The sequence below is a fragment of the Onychomys torridus genome, chromosome 21, assembly GCF_903995425.1.
Source record: "Onychomys torridus chromosome 21, mOncTor1.1, whole genome shotgun sequence".
Taxonomy (NCBI): Eukaryota; Metazoa; Chordata; class Mammalia; order Rodentia; family Cricetidae; genus Onychomys; species Onychomys torridus.
Window position 1 is genome coordinate 4869437 of NC_050463.1, and position 21098 is coordinate 4890534.

At 43.1% G+C, this 21098-nt stretch overlaps 1 protein-coding gene across 1 annotated transcript; it reads left to right on the forward strand.

Moving 5' to 3' along the window:
* The first annotated feature begins 419 nt into the window (after positions 1-419).
* LOC118571439 (zinc finger protein 431-like) lies at positions 420-12918 on the forward strand. The gene is made up of 4 exons (XM_036170455.1): positions 420-539; positions 9901-10027; positions 10232-10292; positions 10846-12918. Exons 1-4 carry the CDS (start codon positions 537-539, stop codon positions 12623-12625), a joined length of 1971 nt encoding a protein of 656 aa, XP_036026348.1. The 5' UTR covers positions 420-536; the 3' UTR covers positions 12626-12918.
* The last annotated feature ends 8180 nt before the right edge of the window (positions 12919-21098 follow it).

The following is a 21098-nucleotide window of genomic DNA, read 5'->3' on the forward strand; positions in this document are numbered from 1 at the left end:
ATAGTTGTTTTCTTTTCTTTTTTTTTTTTTTAATTAAACTTTCTTCTTACAAAACGGAAAACAGAGCACATTTTTCACAGCTCCCCTGAGGTATTGCTAGCCCAGAAAGTGGCGGGGCAGGTTTCCTTTGTCCTTTCTCTGTTTCTCTTAGCAAACCTGACTAATTCCCCAGAATAGAGTCCTACTGAGTGCAGGAATAGTTTAGGGAAGACTTTGCAGTCCAGCCCCAAGTTCTGCTGCAATGACAGTCTCTCAGGTCTGGGGCAGTTCTGTGCCTGGGGTGGAAGCCAGGGCTGCCCATCATTGGGATCCCTCACTTCACAGCACTGTCCCTTAAGGGAGCTGTCTAGAGCGCTCAGGCCTCAGTAGCCAATCAGGACCTCCAGATGGACTGCCAGTCAGAATGGGGCGGGCACTTCCGTTCCCTAATGCTGCAGGCTGTGGGGACCAAGGCTGAGGCAACCTGTCTTGTTTCATATGCCGGGCAGTGACCGGCTTCTGGTAGCCGTGAGGTGAGCAGGAGCTCCATATCCGCCATGGTGAGTGAGGGGCCGCTGTCCCACGGAGACAAGCCACGGGAGCTTGTGTGTGGTCCTCCCGGGGCTGCGGAAATGGCGTCCGGACGCAGTGGCCAGAGTGATTCCTTTGGTTCCCCGAGGAACCTGCAACTCCCGGGCAGAAACGGGACCTCTGACGAGAGCATGGGGGAGTGTGAGCTTTTGTGTGGAAACATCCTAGTCACCATACAGTACACGCGCACGCGGTGTTTTTACTGTGGCCAGGGAAGGCAGATTTGGTAACTCTCAGAGCCCTGGGCACTCTTGTGCTTTCTAGAAGTTCTGCACTTGGCACTGAACATTCAGGTGTAATTCAGGTGTCTGCAGTTAATTCTGTGCAGGGCGTAAAGTCTGTGTCATTAACACATTTGCATGTGGATGACTTACTGAATATGTGAATATGGCAGTTCAACCCTTCCTGGGTTTCCTGGCCTCCTGTCACATTTGACTATATTTATTGTGTTTTTATTTCTAAGTTTCCTCTCTTGTTCTCTTAATCTCTTTATTCTTTTCCTGACTGTACAGTCTTTTTTTTTTTTTTTTTTTTTTTTTTAAACCAATAGAAAGTCTTCATTATCTGCGTGAAAGTACTCTGGATGTTCTGGATCCCAGTATAGCCCTGATCCTTTTTCACAATAAGCTTTAAGCACAAAAAACATGTTCTGGGTTGACATACTTCAGTTAACAGGAACTTTTAGCCAGAAGCAGAACTATAATCTAAACAGCAAGGTTATGCCTGTACTGAATCCACCAGGTTGAGCTGAATCCCCAGGGAGGTCTTTGCCCTGGAGGAGATGGGAATGGGGGGGGGGGGTGGGGGAGTGGGAAGGGGAGGACAGGGGAACCCATGGCTGATATGTAAAATTAAAACACAAATATCCGTCTAGAAAAAATAAAATTTGAAATAAAATTTTTTAAAAATTACTTAAAAAGCAATAAATAAATAAATAAATAAATAATAAAAATAAAAAGCAAGGGTAGTACATTTAGAGACTTCCTATAAATATGCACTTTGATGGATTAGGAATTTGTTTTCTTTTAGCTAGTGGTGCTTTCTACATGCTGAGTTTTACAGCCTGATTGGCACTTCCATCTTGGAGTCAGTTGTGCTTAGGTCTGGGGCCTACTAAGGATTTGGGCCTGTTACATTCCCCCTTGACTTAGTGAATGAGTCACATCATGGACTCAGGTTGTTTTAGTTAAGATGCTCCATTAATCCAATCAGAATGAGAATTAAAGGTCCAGTCAGTACAATAGAACAGGAGTTAGCCAATGTGACAAGGAAAACAGAGATTGGTATCAATTATTTCCCCAACCATGACAGTAATTTTTTTTATATAAATTACTTTGATCAATTATCATAGGAACAACAGGTTTTTTCCAAAGCCTTACATAGTTTTCTTTGTTTCAGGAGAAGTATGATAAATCTTTTCAGTTTTGTAGGATCATTTTTGTAAGGCAATCTAACTGTTGTTTTAATTCAGAAATTGAATGTTTTATTACCATCAGGTGCTGATCAACCTGTCTGCTTAGTGTGGAAAGCATCAGATGAGGCACATTAAGTCAAACCATTGGTACATGCTCACCAAATAGTCTCAGGGCCTTGGAAATATTGTTATACCCATGAATTAGCCCATAAAGCAGAACAGTACTTTGCACTGACCCCTAGTCATAGCAAGTTCTGTCAGTCAATGGGCTGACAGTCTGGTTATTTCCTATCCCTGTGTAGTATGACTGGGGCCGGTGTCTAAACATAACCAGCAATTCTGGCTTATGTCTGGCTGGGAATGATTGAGTCTATCCTCAGTGTTCCTTTTTGTGGCATAGGGTCTGATTCTGCAAGGATTTCTTGTTTCCCATAGGCCAGAATCTTTTTAATGATGTTTTCCAGGAAGCCTCCATTTCACAAACCCAGTTTTCAAAATTGATACTCTGTTTCTGACAACCAGGGGGTCCAACCACAGTGTATGCAGAGAATTGTAAACTCTGTATTTCTATATCTAAAGATAAACCCCCATATCTTTCCTTTCTCAAATACAACCAGACATTTAACATGGGCATCAGTGAGCAGAGGTCACAATAAATACAGGTTTCTGGTCTGAGTTACTTTCCCTCTATCTGTCCTTAGTTCCCAGGTCCAGGCCTAACGGCAGTGGGGGCTACAACATTTACCCTGTATTCATAAGACTCCAGAGGAGGGAGAGGGATGGGGAGGAGAACGGCTTTGGGATCAATGAAACGGAATTTTAATGGGTCCATCGTCCAGAGAGAGTCCACATGGCAGCATCTGGGGCTTCTGCTTTCTTGACCTGGGTGTGGTGGATCCATGGTGTAATGCCAGCTTTCTTCACTGCCACATTAGTGGAGAGAATCACCGTTTAGGGTCCTTTCCAGGTTAGTTCCAGTGTTTCTTTGTCTACTTGCTTGACCCAGACAGTATCATTGGACTGGAAAAAGGATCCACTGGTGGTGGACTCGGAGGTCAGCTGGGTGTCTACACTAGTCCAGTGAATAGCCTTTATGGAGGACTGCAGTGCCTGTAATGACCTGAGAAATTAATGATTAGACTGTTGGCAAACTGTTGGTTTCTGAGCCTGGGAGTAGTGGGGGAGGTTTTTCAAACATAATATTACAGGGGGGTAAATCTCTCTTTATACGGAGTGCAGCTGGCAGAAGCAAAGCAAGGGAAGGAGGCCTGTCCAGTTCTTGGTAGACTCTGATGCGAGTTTTGTTATTTTTTTTCTTTTTAATTCATGTCCTATTTATTCCTTTTATCTGGCCAGAATTCTGAGATCTGTATGCAGTATGTATGAGATATGTGTGACGTTTTCAGTCTATATGTGAAGCTTTGGCTATTCATTGAGAGATTTTTTGGCTATGAAAGCCAGGCCATTGTTGGACCCCATTGCTAGAGGGAGTCCAAATCCTGGAGGAGCTTTTGAAGCTGCTACTTGAGTTGTTATCATCTGGGTGGGAAACACTTTTACTGACCAGGAAGGTGAATCTATCAAAACTAGCAAGTACTGTTATCTTCCCTGGGCAGAACAGATCTTGGTGTTTTTTCCAGAGTTCTTGGGGGTCTTGCTTTGTCATTTGGATGCTTTCCTGGGTAAGGGCTCTCTGTTTTGGATTCACTTGAGCACAAACCTGGCATCTGGCTCAGACATCCCTTGCTAGGCTGTCCAGTCTAGGTATAATATACCTTAGTCTGATTCAACTCTGAAAGTTTTGTGAATCCCACATGAGTAGCCTTTGATCCTTCCCGCTGGTGTCCCCCATCATCCTGTGGTTTTGAACTGTCCATTTTATTTTACCATGGAGTGTCAGGCAGTAAAGGGTCACAGTATGTCATCAGAAGGTCATTTGACACCCCACCCCACCCCCACCCCCCCCCCCCCCCCGGTTCTAGAATATTAAGTAGCCCCACTGGCTTGTTAGGCAGCTAGGTCAGAAGCCCAACAGTGGAGGACAGGTGTGAAGCCAAATAGCTTCTAGGACAGCCAAGATTTTTTAAAGTCATTTTTCCATGTGGTGAAAAGCCCTCTTTCTCTATAGATCATACAGTGGACATGCCCAACAGTAAAAGCATACCGACTGTCCATGTGTATGGTGGAAGAACTTTTGTCCCCACCTGAGACCCTAGGTCAAATCTATCAGTTCTGCTCTCTGGGTTGAGGTACCCGATGTGGGTCCTAATTTTTTCAGTTAATGGAACTAACTGCTATAGCTCCCATGTACCTGGTTTCGTCTTTCATCTCTTGACAGTCATGGATGAGTACCTGTGTCAACATAGAAGTGGGTAGCCTCAACCATGTTGTGATGTGCTGTGAATATAAGATCCTGATTCAAAATTAACTTGTTTTCTTTCATTAACCTAGCATCAGTCTTGATTCCTGTTAGACAAATGGGCCAACCTGTAGCTACAGGGTCCTGTCATTTGGACAGGTACATCACAGGACATTTCCATGGCCTCAGAGTTTAGGTTAAAACTCCTTTTTGTCTGTATTTTGTGGACAAAAAGAGGGAAAGGTTTTGAGACATCTGGGAATTCAATGGTTGGAGTGGAAATCATAGCTGTTTTTGAAGCCTTAAATGGCTTTTGTTTAGTCTCAGTCCATATTAGGGGCTCAAGGCCCCCTTTGTACTGGTGTATAGAGGCCTTGCCATTTCCAGAAACACTGGTATCCAGAGAAATCAATATCCAGCTGTACCCAGGAGCTCTTGAACCTGTCTCTTAGTCTTTGAGTTGGGATCTGAAGGAGGGCAGCAATGCCATTCTGAGACAGGATCCCTTTACTTCCCTTCAGCTGCTAGTTAATCCCTCAGTGGACCCTTCATAATCTGTTTTCCTAGGAAACCGCTGATGAAATGGTAGGAATTTATTTTGTTTCTTTAACTCCTGGGGCAACCTGGTCCAGGTGTGTTGCCCATTATAACCCCCCACTGTGTCTCTCCATATGAAAACAAAGAGAGCTGAATCCACACTGTCAATGGGAGGCTAAAGAATGCATCTTTCATGTCCAGACAGTGCACACCTGTTTCTCTGGAAGAACCAGACTCATGAGAATTAGAGGTCCCGGGTTTCTTTCCAGGCAGGAGAGGCATATTCCAGGGTGACTGGCAGGGCACCAGGATGCTTGTCTCATCAAGCCAGGTAACATGGACTTCAATTTCCCACTTTTTCCCCAGGGTCATTTGGTATTATTTATCTTTCCATTGGAGGAATAACTTTTATATATTCTTCTGATAGAGGGTAAGATACCAAAATTTTTTTCTGTGTATCTGTAATCTGTGTCTCATTATCAGAGAAGGTGAAGGTGGCTTTCAGTTTGTGCAGAAGTTCTTGTCCCAATAAGTTTTTTTCTTGTTAAACACCTTTTGAACTATCTCTAGCAACTGGGACCTAGTTTTACCTAATACCATGTGTGACTGGGTGACAAAGGAAATCTTTTTAGCAGCTGCCTTTAATCTTTCTAAAAAGTACTTAATGAAATTTCTTAAAGTACCCTTGGTCAGTGTTGGACAGGAGGGAATATCTGTTCTTTTCTGGCTGTGTACCTGGCAGCAATTCCTTTGCCCACCCTGGGGCAGTGTTTTCTCTTTTTTCAGAGAAAAGGGTGGGTTTTACAGATCACTGGTTGAAAAGAGACACAAATTATGGAAAAGAAAGTAGTGGAACTTTCTCCTTTTCTTAGGACTCAGCCCAAGAGAACTTTTCCCTTTCCCTGGAACTGCTTAGAGCAGGCATGAAGTGGAGGGAATGCTCATCTGAGGAACTATTTCCCCTGAGCGGTGTGCATTCTGCTTAGATGGCCGTGGGTGTTGGGGCCTGGACTAGTGGCCTGGCTGCATTTGCTAGACTCCGGAGGGAAATGTATCCTGACTTGTTGGGAAAGTCATGGTATACCTGCAGCTGTGAGGAGAACAGTATCCTGATTTGTCAGAATGTCAGGCTATACCTGAACTTGGGGTCCTGTAGAGGATAGATCCCCACAGGATGTGTCACTCCTGTTGAGAGAGAGGCTTTACAGCTGAGCTCTGCTCTGCACCTAAAGGAGTTTCCCAGCAGAGGTGTCCATTTCTTCTTCTGCTCTGCCCCTCTAAGGGAGCTATCCAGCAGAGACTCTACTCCTCTCCAGTGAAGGATCTTCACCCTAAACTCCTTCAAGAAAGAGATGTATCGGAAGGAGGAGTCCAGGAGAGTGGCTGCCTCTGCCAGGGTGGAGAAGGACAGCTGATCCCTGACGAGGCTGAGGGAATTATGTAGGGCTTCTTAAGGGTGGAGTTTTTCCTGGGAGAAGATTTTCAGGGAGGGAATTGGTCAGATTTTGATCCCCTTGAGCGTGGACAAGCTCAGATTGACTAGATTTTGTGCTCAGGATTGGTTATTTTTCTGACCAAGGATTGCTGGGGCATTCTAACATTATTCTTACTCTAAGATAAACATGTACATATATTCTGTTGGTCATAACATTCAGAAATTGAAGGTACATTGTAGTTGTACAGAGATTGGAAAGATGGCTAAGCTGTGAATGTGCATATGGAGTTTCCGGAAGACAGAGTTCAGTTCCTGAGTCCAGGATGACAGTTAGGTTGACTATGAAGGAATGGATACCTATTCCAGATTTGTGGCCTTTCACAGCTCTTTTGTGATATGAATCCCAAATGCTTTGCTCTTCTTTCTCCTGGGATATTCTTGTGTGAATCTTTTTGTGTTCTTTTTTTCTTGAGGCAGGGTCTCATAGCACAGGTTGTCCAAAAACTCCCTATTTACCCACAAATAACCTTGAACTTCTAATCTTTCTGCCTCCACCTCTCAAGTGCTGGGATACCAGCCATTCTAATCTTTCTTAGTTAAGGTTTCTCTTGCTGTGAAGAGCCACCATTACCATGGTAATTCTTATAAAGGATATCATCTAATTAGAGGGGCTTACTACCAAACAGAGATTTATTCCATTATCATCATGACTAGACATGGCAGCATGCATGGTATGGGTATGAGTGTTTTTCCTGCATGTATGTCCATGTACCATGTGAATGTCTGTAGTCTCAGAATGCCAGAAGATGGTATTGCATCTCCTGGAACTGGAGTTCTGATCATTGAGTCTCCATGAGTTTGCAAGGAATCAAATCTGGATCCTCTGGAAAAGCTGGCAGTTTAACTGCTGAGAGCTGTAAAATGCCAGCAATCTAACAATGTAGATCATGTTGCTATACACATTATTTATTCTCTAAACCGAAGGTCTAACAATAAATTCCTTGTAAAATCAACTCCTCCGAAGTCCACTGTTTTTCCTGGTTCTCTGTTGACACTGCTGTAACCATGCTTCAGTGCTTTGGGTTGTCAAGCACATTAACACCTCAGGGCCTTTGCACCTGTTTTTCTCTTTGCCAAGAATGGTCAACTCCCATGTCCCTTATTTCCTTTGTGTCATTGAATGAGGAAGCCCTGCTCCAGCCACTTTAAAAACTCCAGCCATGAAGCCCAGAGTGGTGGAATGTGCTTATAATCCTTGGACTTATAAATTAAGGCAGGAATATCAAGAGAAGGGCCATCTAGATGATAAATGGCAGTCAAGGTCACCTGTGGCTACAAGTATACCATGTCTTAAAGATAATAATAACCTGCAGCCTTAGTGTTGGGTCTAGAGCTCGTGGGCTCCAGTGAAGAGACTGTGAGATTTCCTTACATTGAGCCACGAGATGAAGTCTCAGTTTCACTTTGAGATAACAATATGTTGAGATACCCAAGCTTGTAGACATATACCATGAATAGCTGCATGTAGGAAGTGGAAGTAGCCAAAGAGAGATGTGTGAGAAGTTGCAGAGAGAAAGAGCTGTATAAACCTTTTGAAACTGAAGCCCCAGGTACCTGAAACAGAGCTGCAGGATTTGGTGTTTGCTCTGCGTGTTTTCAGACTTGGCCTGGTCCAATCTTTCCTTAATTCCTTGAAAGGAAAATGTATATTCTGTGCCATTGTGTTTGGGTTGATATGATTCACAATTTGTTATTACATGAGGTCGTAGTCAAAAGATTTTCTTGCATGTCAGAAGAATCTGTGGTCATTCAAACAGTATTGGGACTATCACATAATATGGGGATCTTTGAAATCAGACTGAATGCATTTTGCATCATGGTTTGACTGTGAGCCTGTCATGACCTGTGTCAAAATGTTGAAGGTTGAAGGAAAAATCTTCCAGATAGTGTGCTGAGTTTGAGCATTTGTCTTTGGTGTGGGCCTTCATTAGTGACTAATAAAGCCCTTAGGAGGAACCTTTCTGGAAGAATATAGTCTCACCACATTTCTTTGTTTTATTGAAAATGAGCAGCCCCCTTCCTTCTCATATAGGCATGCCATCACCAACAGTAGAGATTCTATTCCTAAATAATATAAGGTAAAGTAGAAGCAATTACTTTTCCTGCCAATCCATATTTTTTGCCTGATATTTTTATGTTTATATTTTTGGTGGATGGAATCAGGTTTTTGTACATGTAGCATTTGCTCTTGTGCTGAACTTTTCCACATCATGACTTTTGAACTTTGGCATTGGTGTCATTTTTCAGAGCAAGAATGCATTCATTCATGAAATTAATAGTGATCTCCTGAATCACTGAATTGTTGGTGTGTAATATTGTCCCTACCTTTGTGTATGTTTTTTCACTTTTATATTGTTTATAAATGTCTGAAACTTTTGCCCGCGCGCACATGCGAGTGCATGTGTGCGTGTGTGCGTGTGCGCATGTGTGTGTACGTGTGCGTGTGTGTGTGTGTGTGTGTGTGTGTGTGTGTGTGTGTGTGTGTTTATCACTTGTCTTCCTGGCATTTACTGAAGGCAGAAGAGAGCATTATATTCTCTTGACCTGGAGTTAGGAATAATTGTTCACTTCCAGCGGGTGTTGGAAAATGATCTAGAACCTCTTCAAAAACAAAATGTGGTTTTTTTTCTCTAATTTTTTTTTTCTTTTTTTAGACAGGGTTTCTCTGTAACAGTCCTAGCTGTCCTGGAACTTACTTTGTAGACCAGGCTTTAACTCACAGAGATCAGCCTACCTCTGCCTCCGAAGTACTGAGATTAAAGGTGGGCGCCACCATAGCCAGGTACAGCAGATGATCTTAACTATTGACCCATCTTCACATACTCCCTCCCTTTTGTTGTTTGTTTTACTGTTTTAGAATCAGCATTTACTTTACTAATGTTCTTGAGAACTTATTGATCTGTCAGTAACTTCTTTAAAATGCTTTGCTTCCTGGGAATTATTAGCCTTATAATTCAGTAGGGGTCACTCCAGCTTATGATAGACAAGTGTAGAACTAGAGTGAATATTTAACTCTATGGAGGAATTTTGAGTGAGCCCTGAGTGCTTTCTGGTTTTTGAAGAGACAAGGTCTCACTGTATACCTTTGACTGTACTGGCAATCTCTACATAGACCAGGCAGGCTTGGAAATCACAGGGTTTCACTTTTCTCTGCCTCCTGAGGGTTGGGATTAGAGGAGTGCACCACCACACCCTTATTGTCTGTCCTTTCTTGAAGTTAATAATTTTGATTAAATGCTGCTGATGTATATTAAATAGTGTTACTTATGTTGCATGTCTCTCTATATTATTAGGCATTTCTCCTGATGTGCTGTATTCTATTTGGGGCACAGGAATGGAAGGTGTCATCCTCTTTTTCTGTTTTCTTTTAAAATGAGTTGGTAACTGCATTTGATATTTACTAAACTGTGTCATAGAATGTTTCGAGCACCGAGAATTATGTAAATATATTCTCAATGAAGTGTACATTTGCAATGCAGTCAGTCTCATCATTTCAATTAAGAACATATATATGGGATACTTTAGGATGCAGTGACCTATGAGGATGTGCATGTGAACTTCACTCCTGAAGAGTGGGCTTTGCTGGATCCTTCCCAGAAGAGTCTCTACAAAGATGTGATGCTTGAAAACTATTGGAACCTCACTAGTATAGGTAAGAATGTAAGCTTTCTGTCAGTTTTTAATTTAAGGGGACAAGCTTTTCTTGGAGATTGGTGCTCTTCTGTGATTTTGAATATGAAAGGGGAAGAATCTAGTGAATAAATCAGGCATGATACTAAGATTCATGAAAGAATAATTTTTAGTGTGCCCATTTTCCAGTAATATATGACATACATTTTCTGGTACTGTATTTTAGGTTACAAATGGGAAGACCATAATATTGAAGAACATTGTCAGAGCTCTAGAAGAAATGGAAGGTAATTTTCATGTGCAAGCTGATATATATGTATGTCTGAAGAAATGTTAATTTACCCTGAACTTTTAATGAAAAGCAGCTGTGTAAATAAGCATAGCTTTGTGATGATTATTAAATTTGCACAACATCATATACTCCAATGTCGGGTAACTGATCACTGTTTGCAAAGCATTCCTTTAAAACAAGACAAGGAAATAGTGCCATAATGGATGTCATAGCTTTAATCATAGCCATGTGAGAGGCACATTGTAGAACTGTCCATCCAATTACTGTCATGTCATTCAATTTATCATATAAGGTGTACACATTGATGAGGGGATTAGTGTGTGTCCAAAACCTTTTATAAGCAAAGCTTCCATATTAAAGCTAGTGTTCCTCATTTTCTTGTACTGAGTGATTTAGCATGGTTTAGTGAGAGGAGCACTTTATGAGAGACCAGGAAGTTGTTTTGGTGTACAAACATGAATCTCTATTCCACATCTGTATGACACACAAAACATTTGACTATGTGAATGCAATGTGAAAAGCCTTTATTTGTTATCTTCCTTTACCAGGTGTGTCATCTGTCACTCTGGATACAAGGCATGTGAGCATAAGGGGAATGGAAAGAAGCATTGTACCTCTGTCTCTCTCAGAACAACTGGGAGATATGTGGTAGTCCCCACTATGAGAAGACTTGATGACTGTGACACAAGTTTACAGTTAATTGGTTTTCCAGCTTCCATGGGAATTCATCAACAAACTCACATTGGAGAAAATCCTCATAAGTACCAGAAATATGGAAATGCATCTCTCTGTACTGGTTCACTGTGCACATGTAGTATGGCTCACAGTATAAGAAAATGTTGTAAATGCAATCAGTGTGGTCAAACTCTGAGTTCTTCAAATTCTCTTCAAAGATGTGAAAAATCTTATACGGGAAGAGAAAATAATAAGTGTGAGTCATCTGCTAAAGGCTTTAGCCATTACAGGCATCTTCAAACATACCAAACAACCAATAATAAAGAGGCTCTCTATGAATGTAATCAACATGACAAAGACTTTAGATCTGATTGCTCTTTAAAAGTATACAAAAGAACTCATTTGGAAGGAAAACCCTATGAGTACAATCAAAGTTATAAAGCCATTGCAATTCCCAGTCTTCATCATCAAGTACATAGAATTCAAACAAGAGAGAAAAGGTATGAATATCAGCAATGTGACAAAGCCTTTCCATGTCCCACTTATGTTCAAATATATAATAGAGGTTATACTGGAGACAAACGCTATGAATGTAATCAGTGTGGTAATGCCTTTACACGAAAGAGTAGTCTTCACAATCATGAAAGAAGTCATAGTGGAAAGAAACCCTATGAATGTAATCAATGTGGTAAAGTCTTTACAAAAAAGAGTAGTCTTCACAGTCATGAAAGAATTCATACTGGAGAGAAACCCTATGAATGTAATCAATGTGGTAAAGCCTTTATAGGGAAGAGTAGTCTTCACAATCATGAAAGAAGTCATACTGGAGAGAAACCCTATGAATGTAATCAATGTGGTAAAGCCTTTGCAGCGAATTATAAGCTTCTCAGTCATGAAAGAATTCATACTGGAGAGAAACCCTATAAATGTAAGCAGTGTGTTAAAGCCTTTGCAAAGAAGAGTAATCTTCTCAGCCATGAAAGAACTCATTCCGGAGCGAAACCTTATGAATGTAACCAGTGTGGTAAAGCCTTTGCACAGAAGAGTAATCTTCTCAGTCATGAAAGAATTCATACTGGAGAGAAACCCTATGAATGTAATCAGTGTGGTAAATCCTTTGCAACAAAGGGTAATCTTGACAGTCATGAAAGAAGTCATAGTGGAGAGAAACCCTATGAATGTAATCAATGTGGTAAAGCCTTTGCACAAAAGAGTAGTCTTCAAAGTCATGAAAGAATTCATAATGGAGAGAAACCCTATGAATGTAATCAATGTGGTAAAGCCTTTGTCCAGAAGAGTAGTCTTCACAGTCATGAAATAATCCATACTGATAAGAGACCTTATGAATGTAATGAATGTGGTAAAGCCTTTGCAGTGAAGAAGAATCTTCTTGGTCATGAAAGAAATCATACTGGAGAGAAACCTTATGAATGCAGTCAATGTGGTAAAGCCTTTGCACTGAAGAAGTATCTTCTCAGTCATGAAAGAACTCATACTGGAGAGAAACCCTTTGAATGTAATCAATGTGGTAAAGCCTTTGCAACAAAGAGTCGTCTTCTTAGTCACAAAAGAATTCATACTGGACAGAACCACATGGATGTAATCAATGTGGTAATTTCAGATGTGAGCTGCCATGTGGGAGCTGGAAACTGAACTGTGTTTTCTACAAGGGGTGTTTGCTGGAGTCCTGCTACATAGGGGTTCAGGTCCCAAAAAGGAGATCGGGCAATAGCAAAGTAAGGAGGTTGTCATTATCTTAGGGTGAATGAGGATAGCTGTTGCTTTATTGAATGAGGACTATACCCTTTATTCTCTATAACTGAACATTAGTTTAGACTCAAGCAAGATTGAAAGGACACTTAATGATTCCATGATGAAACCAGCCATCAACCTCATCACAGCATTTTTCCTGAGGCAAAAAGTGATAAATTCAGCAAGTATCTTAATGCCTTTCTGGATGTGAGCCCATTGTTTCCTTTCATAGTGTCCTTTCATCCTTGAACTATGTATATCCAGTTAGTACATCTTTAAGTTTTCTATTCTTGGTGTAATCAGGGGGACACAATAGGGATTCTTGTGTGGGAGTAGGCATAGTTAACATGTTATATCTATGATTCCATGGTGGTGAGGATTTTTCCAAGAATTATGCTTAAAGAGACTGCCATTAAAAAGCCTGCAAAAAAAAATTTCCCACAGGAAAAAGCTTAAGGAAACTTCTTAACATAAATAGTGAGAATTATTAAAACTAAAAGGTAAAAGATGCTGGAGATTTAAGATCTGTAATGTCAAAGTGCTGGAACTTTGTGAAGTAGCAATGGTATCCATGCAGTTCACACCAGGTACTAAACTGCTAAACCATCTCTCATCCCTGTTTGTTTCTTTTAAGATTTAGTTTATTATTCTTGTCTTTGTGAGTGCACATGCATTTATAGTTTGAAATCAGATGACAGCCTGTGTGACCCAGTTCTTCCTTTTTACCACTTGGGTCCTTAGGACCAAACCATCAGTCTTGGCTTCGAGCACCGTTACCTGCTGAGCCATGCCACAACATCCACTGAGCACTGATAGTTTTTTTGTTAATCATTGCTTTTAGGTTTTGTCTTTAAAACAGGCTCATCAAGTTCAGGCTGACCTTGAACTTAAGACCTTTCTACTTCCACCTCTAATTACCGGGATGGCAGGTTTCACTGCTGTTATTTACCAGGCGTGAGAACAGACCACAAGATACAACAAAACCCACTTTAAGAGTTTTATTGGGGGGGGATAGGAAAGATGGGTGAGTGAGCAGGCCTGCTGGAGGGAAATGTGCGGAAGGGGGGAAGTAATTAATGAGTCTGCTTTTAAAGATTACCTCAAGCATGTGTATAGGGGCTTACTTAGCCATGCCATGCATGCAAAGTACATGGCCATGCTTGAATGGATTACATAGGAGGTAAGGCCCTGGAGTGACTAAGCAGCTAGGGTGTCGGGTATGATAACATTCCACCCTTTTTGCTATGATAAAAATTGAGGGGTTTCAGGTGGCAGGTGAACAGGAATGGGGGTACCAGGTCTCTCAAGACTGCTTACATCTGACTTGGTGGTCAGTTTTATTTGGGGTGGGGAGATTTTTTTCCTGAGGTAGCTATTTGTCTTTGCTGTTGTTTGAGCTCTGTGGAATCATCCGGTGCCACTTGGATCTGACAGTTTGGACCCAACAAGATGCTAGTGAGGCAGAAAATGAAGTTTAGAAAATGTTCTTAGATCCTGGTACTTGCAGGGAAGAGGAGATGGGGGGGGTGGTGTCTCCAAGTGGTCCCAAGATGAGGGAGGGAGGTTCCAGGGCCAGGAAAATGTTGAATGATACTTATCTGGAGTGAATCTGACCTGTCCAAGTGGGACCACACCAACTCCCTGGAGCTCAGAAGAATTTTTCAGTTTATGAAAGAGACACATTTTAGACATATTAAGAAGCAACCAAAGGGAATTTAAAACCCTGAACTTATAGCTATGATAGTTTGGTGATATAGTCTGCTATCAGAATCTTGTTGGTTAATTTTAAAGTTATGGAGTCATATAGCAAGAGAGAAATGGGAATTTGCAAGGAGCTTTTTTTATTATTATTACCAATTAGGCTTCCTATCTTTACCTAAGACAAACCTTAAGGCACCTGTTTCTTTTCTTTATCGTGGTATCACTTTAGCATCCTTAAGACACAGGTAATTGATTGCTGAGGGCAGTCAACACTAATAAACTTATATTGAAGTCTGTTCTGTGAGTCTCCCTTGTGAGTGGGCATGTGACTACCTCTGGAGTATTACTTTTTCTTACTGCCTGGATACATTTGATAGTCCTTGTACCTCCCACTCTGTGGCTGACGGTGGTTCTGTAACAGTCAGCTAAGTAGTTAATTAGAAATTTGAATGTAGAGAGGCACAGAGGGAAACTGATGAAGCAGAGTATAGTCAGTAGAGACAGGAGAACACGGGCAATCGGGAAGAAAAATATATGGGATTTCCAACCCAGTGGTGTTGAGGATTCCAGCCTCATTCTTCTGGAATTGGAGATAAGGCAGTTGATCTCAGTGTCTTCTGGAACTTGAGAGTAGTGCCCTATTTTTATCACTGTGTATGAGGAGGCATTGTCATGGGGTGGGGTTCAAAGGTTTTATGTGAGATAAATGAATCCAATGGGGAAAGCCTTCCAGCTTAGCAGCTGTGGGGTTATAAGAATTACCTTGAAGGGTCTGTGCCATTTAAGGGGAAGGAGTGAGAGGTGTTGGTCTTGAGGGGAAAGAAGGACCTGATCCCCATGTTGATTGTGGGTGGGCAGGGTTGTCTCATGGCCAGGGTAGGGAATAGTCAGTAAGATTCCATAGGAGAGGATGGAGGTGATAGAGTAAGGGGTGAGCAGGTGGGCAGGGAGGAGCGAGAGTTGGGTGGAAGGCCGGTGGTTAGAACTGGCCTCCCATACATGAGTTCAAATGGTGCAACTGAAAGGGGTTGCTTGGGAAGAGCCTGGAGCCCAAAAAGAGCTAGAGGCAACAGTTTTGCCCACTCAAGATGAAGTCCCTGTGACATCTTACCACAAATATTTTTTAAGGAGCAGTTAGTTTATTCTACCTTTCCTGAGGACTGAGGCTGGTATGGGATACAGCCATGTCAAGGGATGTTCAGAGCTTTAAATAAGGTTTGAGAGGTCTGGAAGGTAAACTCAGGGCTCTTTTCAGACTGGAGAGAGGTAGGGATCCCAAATTGGGGATAATCTCTGGAGGAGGAGGTCAGAGACCGTCTGAGTCCATGTTTTAGTAGTTGGAAAAACCTCAACCCAGTCAGAGAATGTATCCACTAGGACCAGGAGATATTTAACCCATCTGATGGTGGACATATGGGTAAAATCAAGTTGCCAGTCAGTCCCTGGAAGGGAGCCCCTAACCTGGTGAGTAGGAAAAGGATGGCTCCAATATATGGAATTAGGACCTGACTTTTTACAAACTTTACAGCAGGCAGTAATAGATTTTAAGAACTGTTAAGTCCCCAGGGGTGGGCTGTAGGTAAGCCTTGACAAAATGAGACAGAGCCTGACTATTAGGATGAAAGAGCTGGTGTAGATAGGACAAAATTTGTAGAGTGTCAGGGGTGGCTGTGAGTATGTGGGTGGGTTGTAGTGTATAGATTCCCTGTGGTGGGTGGGGTAGCTGGAGGGCCACTGTCCTACCTGCTTGATCAGCTCGGTTATTTCCCTTAGAAATGATGGAGCTGTTGGATCGTTGAGACCAGCAGTGACTAATTCCTATTGCTTTGAGGAGACAAGAGGCTTTTAGCATGACCATTATTTGGCCTAAGTTATATATGGATCCTTTTGCTGTAAGAAGCCTGAGCTGTTTCCAGATGGCAGCATGGGATAGGGGGATATGGAAAACATACTTGGAGTCTATATAAACATTTAGGCATTGCCCACATGCCAATTGGATGTCATGGGTAAGAGCTATTAGTTCAGCCTGTTGATTAGTCGGTGGGAGGGGAGTGCCTGTGCCCCAACCACCCCAGTATCTGACACTGTGGCATAGCCTGCTTTACTGGTTCCCTCATGTGAAAAGGAGCTGCCATCTGTGTACCAGGTATAGGTGGCCTGAGGCAGTGGCCCTCCTGTATGTGTGAGGGATGGGACAATAGTTCCTCTAGGGTTTCAATGCAGGACTGAGATGGGGAATAGTCAGTATTAGGCTGAAGGAGAAGGTTTGAGATATTAAGAGATGAGCAAGATTGGAAAGTAAGTGTGGCATCTTCCATTAGTGCCACTTGGAGAGAAGGAACTTAGGAAGTACTGGAATCTTCCCTGGGGCCAGCCCTGAGAAAGTTCCTCCCAGAGTCATGGGGAAGACACTACATCTGGCAGGGGGTTATCTGAGAGAAAAGAATCTGTGTACACCAAAACTCTTTCGTCTGTTACTTTATTTCTCCAAGACAAAATTCTGTCTATACAGCTTCACTTCCATTGGGAAGAGACAGAGAGTAAGCCAGAAGCTAGGGCCTGACCTAGGTGTGGGCTGTCTCTGAATCCCTGTGGTTAAGACAGTCCAGGTGAGCTGCATAGACAGAGAGTGTAAGCATCAGACCAGGTGAAAGTGAAGATGTTTGGAGACTGAGGGCTAAGAGGAATAGAGAAGAAAGTGTCCTTGAGACCCAGAACTGAGAAATGGGAGAGGTTCATGAGGGGATAGTGGAAAGGAGTGTGTGAGGATTATGAACCACAGGATAGAAAGGGACCACTGAAGAATTAATGAACTGGAGGTCTTGAACCAGGTAGTAGGTTCCATTAGATTTCTTAACTGCAAGTATTGGGGTGTTAAAAGGGGAAGAGGTGGGTGAAGTAGATTTTTTTCTTAGAAGACCAGAGATGGCACATGTAAGTACCGTGAGGCTCAGGAGTGAGAGTAGGTACTGAGCTTGGGTAATGTACTGGGTAGGTCCTGTAACTGGATAGCAGTGGAGGAGTGGTGCCTAGCAACAGAAGGGTTTTGGGGGTCCCAGGTTTGGTGGTCCACCTGAGAGGCTAGCAAAGGAAATGACATGTTGGAACCAGTAAGGTGGGTGGCTAGGAGGAGGAGAGGAGCTGCTGGTGAGTCTGTGGTCAGGCAAATGGGGGGAGCAAATGAAATGGAAGCTCCCACTTTGGCTAAAAAATTACCTTCACTTTAGGGGTACAGGGCAAGTTGGAACAACCAAAAATATGTGGGTAAGAGGGATATCCCTGAAAACGCAATTGAGTGATGGGGTCTGATGAAGTAGGTAAGGCTGTTCCCCTACCCCAACAATAATAGGTGAGAAGGAAAGGTGGGTCCCCAAAACTCTCTCAGGACCAAGTATGTGGCTCCAGTGTTTAAAAGAAAAGAAATGGATTGCCCCAACACAGTGGTAGCTACCCAGGACTCCCTGTGGGAGATGGCAGTGGTCAGGTTAAGGGAGCCCAGGCATCCTCAGTCATCCATGTCCAGGCCTAGAAGGTCAGCTAGAGGATGGTCTGCATTTCATGTCCCCATGCCACCAGGTGGGCAGGGGCAGTCAACTGGCCAGTGTCCCTCTTGGTTGCACTTTGGACACAGCCCAGGCAGCCCATGTGGGGCAGGGCAAGTTCAAGCCCATGGCCTCCTTGACCACATTTGAAACAGGGAATGGGTGGTCCTCAAGCCCTGTGGGGAAGGGACCCTGAGCAGTTGCCATGGCCAGTCAGATGGCCTTCTCAACCACATTTAAAACAGGGACCTGGGGGCCCTTGGGTGGCCTGTCAGATGGCCTTGGCCAGCATTTGGTATTTCTGTTTACATGCTCTCTCGTCTCCCCCTCCTTGGTACACCTTAAAAGCCAGCACCGAGACTTCTGCCTGTGGGGTCAGGCACCTCTCTCCAAATGCTTAAGCTAGGCCCTAATGTTGGGGAAGCTCTGGGGGAAGAAGTGGGTCATTAGGAGCTGTCTGCCCTCTGGGCGCTCAGGATCTAGACTAGTAAACTGTAAAAGGGCCTTTGTAAGTTGTTCTAGGAATTGAGATGGATTTTCCCTTCTGTTCTGAACTATGTCTTGAAGCTTTTCATAGTTTACTGGTTAGATAGAGGGAAGCCTTATAGAGACCCACTAGGAGGCAGATTGTAAACTGATCCCTAGCGAGAGAGCCACCTGGGGTGTTATAATCTCAATGTGGGTCTCAATTGGGGACCACCTCAGCCCTGGAAGGATGTGCTGTATTAGTCTGGTGAATTTCATCTGCATATATTCTGGCCTGTTCCCAAACTTGCCTGCACTCTTCAGGAAATAGGTTGTTAGTTAGGATCATGTAGCTATCATGAAAGGTGAGACTATAGGATTGGGTGATATATTGGAATTTGGGGGGGGGGGGAAACAGGTAGAATTAGACATATAAGAACCCAGTTTCTTTTCTATCTGAGAGTTCTGTTAGAGAGAAAGGGATATGTACCTTAACCAGTCTATCGACCCTGGCTACTTCTCATGAAGAGAACTGTGGCCAGGTTGGTCTGACTAGGGTGGGGTTCCTTAGCAGCTCAAGAATGTGTGACAGGGGGAGTAAAAGTGGGAGTCAGAGTTTGACACTTGGAGCACTGTAGTTAGAGTTTTCCTACCTGGCCCAGAGTCAGGACAAATCTCTCTCACCCGCCAGTCCCACAGTCGCTCAGACCCAACCAAGTAAGCACAAAGAGACTTATATTACTTATAAATTGTATGGCTGTGGCAGGCTTTTTGTTATCTACTTATCTTAAATTAACCCATTTCTGTTAGTCTATACTTTGCCACGTGGCTTGTGGCTTACCAGTGTCTTTACATGTTGCTTCTCATGGCAGCAGCTGGCAGTGTCTCCTCCAGCCTTCCTGTTCCCCGCCTTCTCCTCTTCCTTGTCCCGCCTACCCTATCCTTCCTGCCTGGCTACTGGCCAATCAGCACTTTATTTATACAGAGTGATATCCACAGCAGAGCACCCCAGTAACAGAGAGGAGGAAGGAGCTAGAGGAGCTGAAGGAACAGTTTCTGAAGAGAGGAGGAAGGAGCAGGAGGTCGGAGTGGCAGGGATTTATTAGAAGGGTCTATAGTAGTGAGGGGTTCCTCTAGTTCAGGTTGCAGAGCTTGGAGCATGAAGGCAGGTGAATAGGAATCAAGGAGAGAGGGTTTGGAGCTGAGACTGAAAAAGGCTTGAATATACAGTAACTCTTTGCATCTGCCCATTCGCTGACAGAAGTTAGGTAACTCCTGTAAAATATCAGAGTCCAACAAGCCATCAGATGGCTATATTTTATTGTTATCTAAGGGGTATTTAGGCCATTTTATTTTTTTAATATTTATTTATTTATTGTGTATACAGAAGAGGGAGCCAGATCTCATTTTGGATGGTTGTGAGCCACCATGTGGGTGCTGGGAATTGAACTCAGGGCCTCTGGAAGAACAGTCAGTGCTCTTAACCTCTGAGCCATCTCTCCAGCCCTATTTAGGCCATTTTTTAGTTCAAAGGCCAATAAGCTTAGAAGTCTGTAAGTAGTGCATTAAGCTTAGAGGTTTGAGGGTTTCTAAAAGGCATCCTAGAGGATATGTGGAGCTTATGCTATTAGAAAGCTTATTTCCCATGGCTGAGGCAGAGAGAAAAAAAAATAAAAGGGATCCAATGGCTTTAATATCTCAAGCATCCCGGAGATTAAGTGAGGATCGATAATGGCACATACTGCTCAGTGGTACATCGACAAAGAGCAAGGGCCAGGGTGCTAACCACAAAGGACCAAAGTCTAAGAGATAAGAAACAAGTGAAAAATGAGGCCTCAGACCTTAGTCATAGGGAAGGGCCATAGGTGACGGTCGGTGAAAGGGGCTGACCATAGTCTTGAAGACCAAAGACCGGGAGTTCACCCACTGGATAATCAACAGTCATTTCCAAGGGTTCAAGAAAGTGCTTATGCCAACTGGTAGAAGGAAAACTCACCAACTGAAGTAGCCATTGTTGTGTGGAGATGCAGCAAGCAGCCAGGCAGATGGAAAATGGGCAGTTGTAGATGAACTGACATCAGTTCAGGATTCTAGCATGAGGGTGCCATGAGAGCCTGTTTGGTCTCAACACCAGTGTTATTTACCAGGTTCAAGAACAAAACATGAGACACAACAAAGCCCACTTTAAGAGTTTTAGTGGGGGGATAGGAAAGATGGGGCCAATGCAGCAAGCCTGCCAGAGAGAAATGTACAGGAACTGGGAGGGAATGGGTGGAGTCTGCTTTTAAGGATCACCTCCAGCATGGGAATAGGAGGTTATATAACCATGCCATGCATGCGTATAGATTACATGGCCATGCTGCAAACGGATTATGTAGGAGGTAAGACCATGGAGTGGCTAAGCATTTTGCCTGAATGCTGACAGCACATGTGCATCATGGGACTCAGGAAGCAGGTAGATTGTCAGGAATAATAACAACCACCATGCCCTGATTATGCAGAAGCCTTGTGTGTGCTGAGCAAGTGTTCTATCCAGTGAGAACCACCTGATATGAAAGCGTTGATGTAGCCGAGTTGTTCATATGTAGGTCCACACTGAGATCTTGCCTCAAAAACAAAAGCTGCAAACAAACAAAAACTTTCCTTAAAAAAAATTATGTGTTTTG

Excerpts from the sequence above, each read along its gene's own strand:
- LOC118571439 (XM_036170455.1), top strand. Across the intron at positions 10,028-10,231 it reads TTGGAACCTCACTAGTATAG|GTTACAAATGGGAAGACCAT; the intron begins GTAAGAATGTAA and ends ACTGTATTTTAG. Across the intron at positions 10,293-10,845 it reads AGCTCTAGAAGAAATGGAAG|GTGTGTCATCTGTCACTCTG; the intron begins GTAATTTTCATG and ends TTCCTTTACCAG.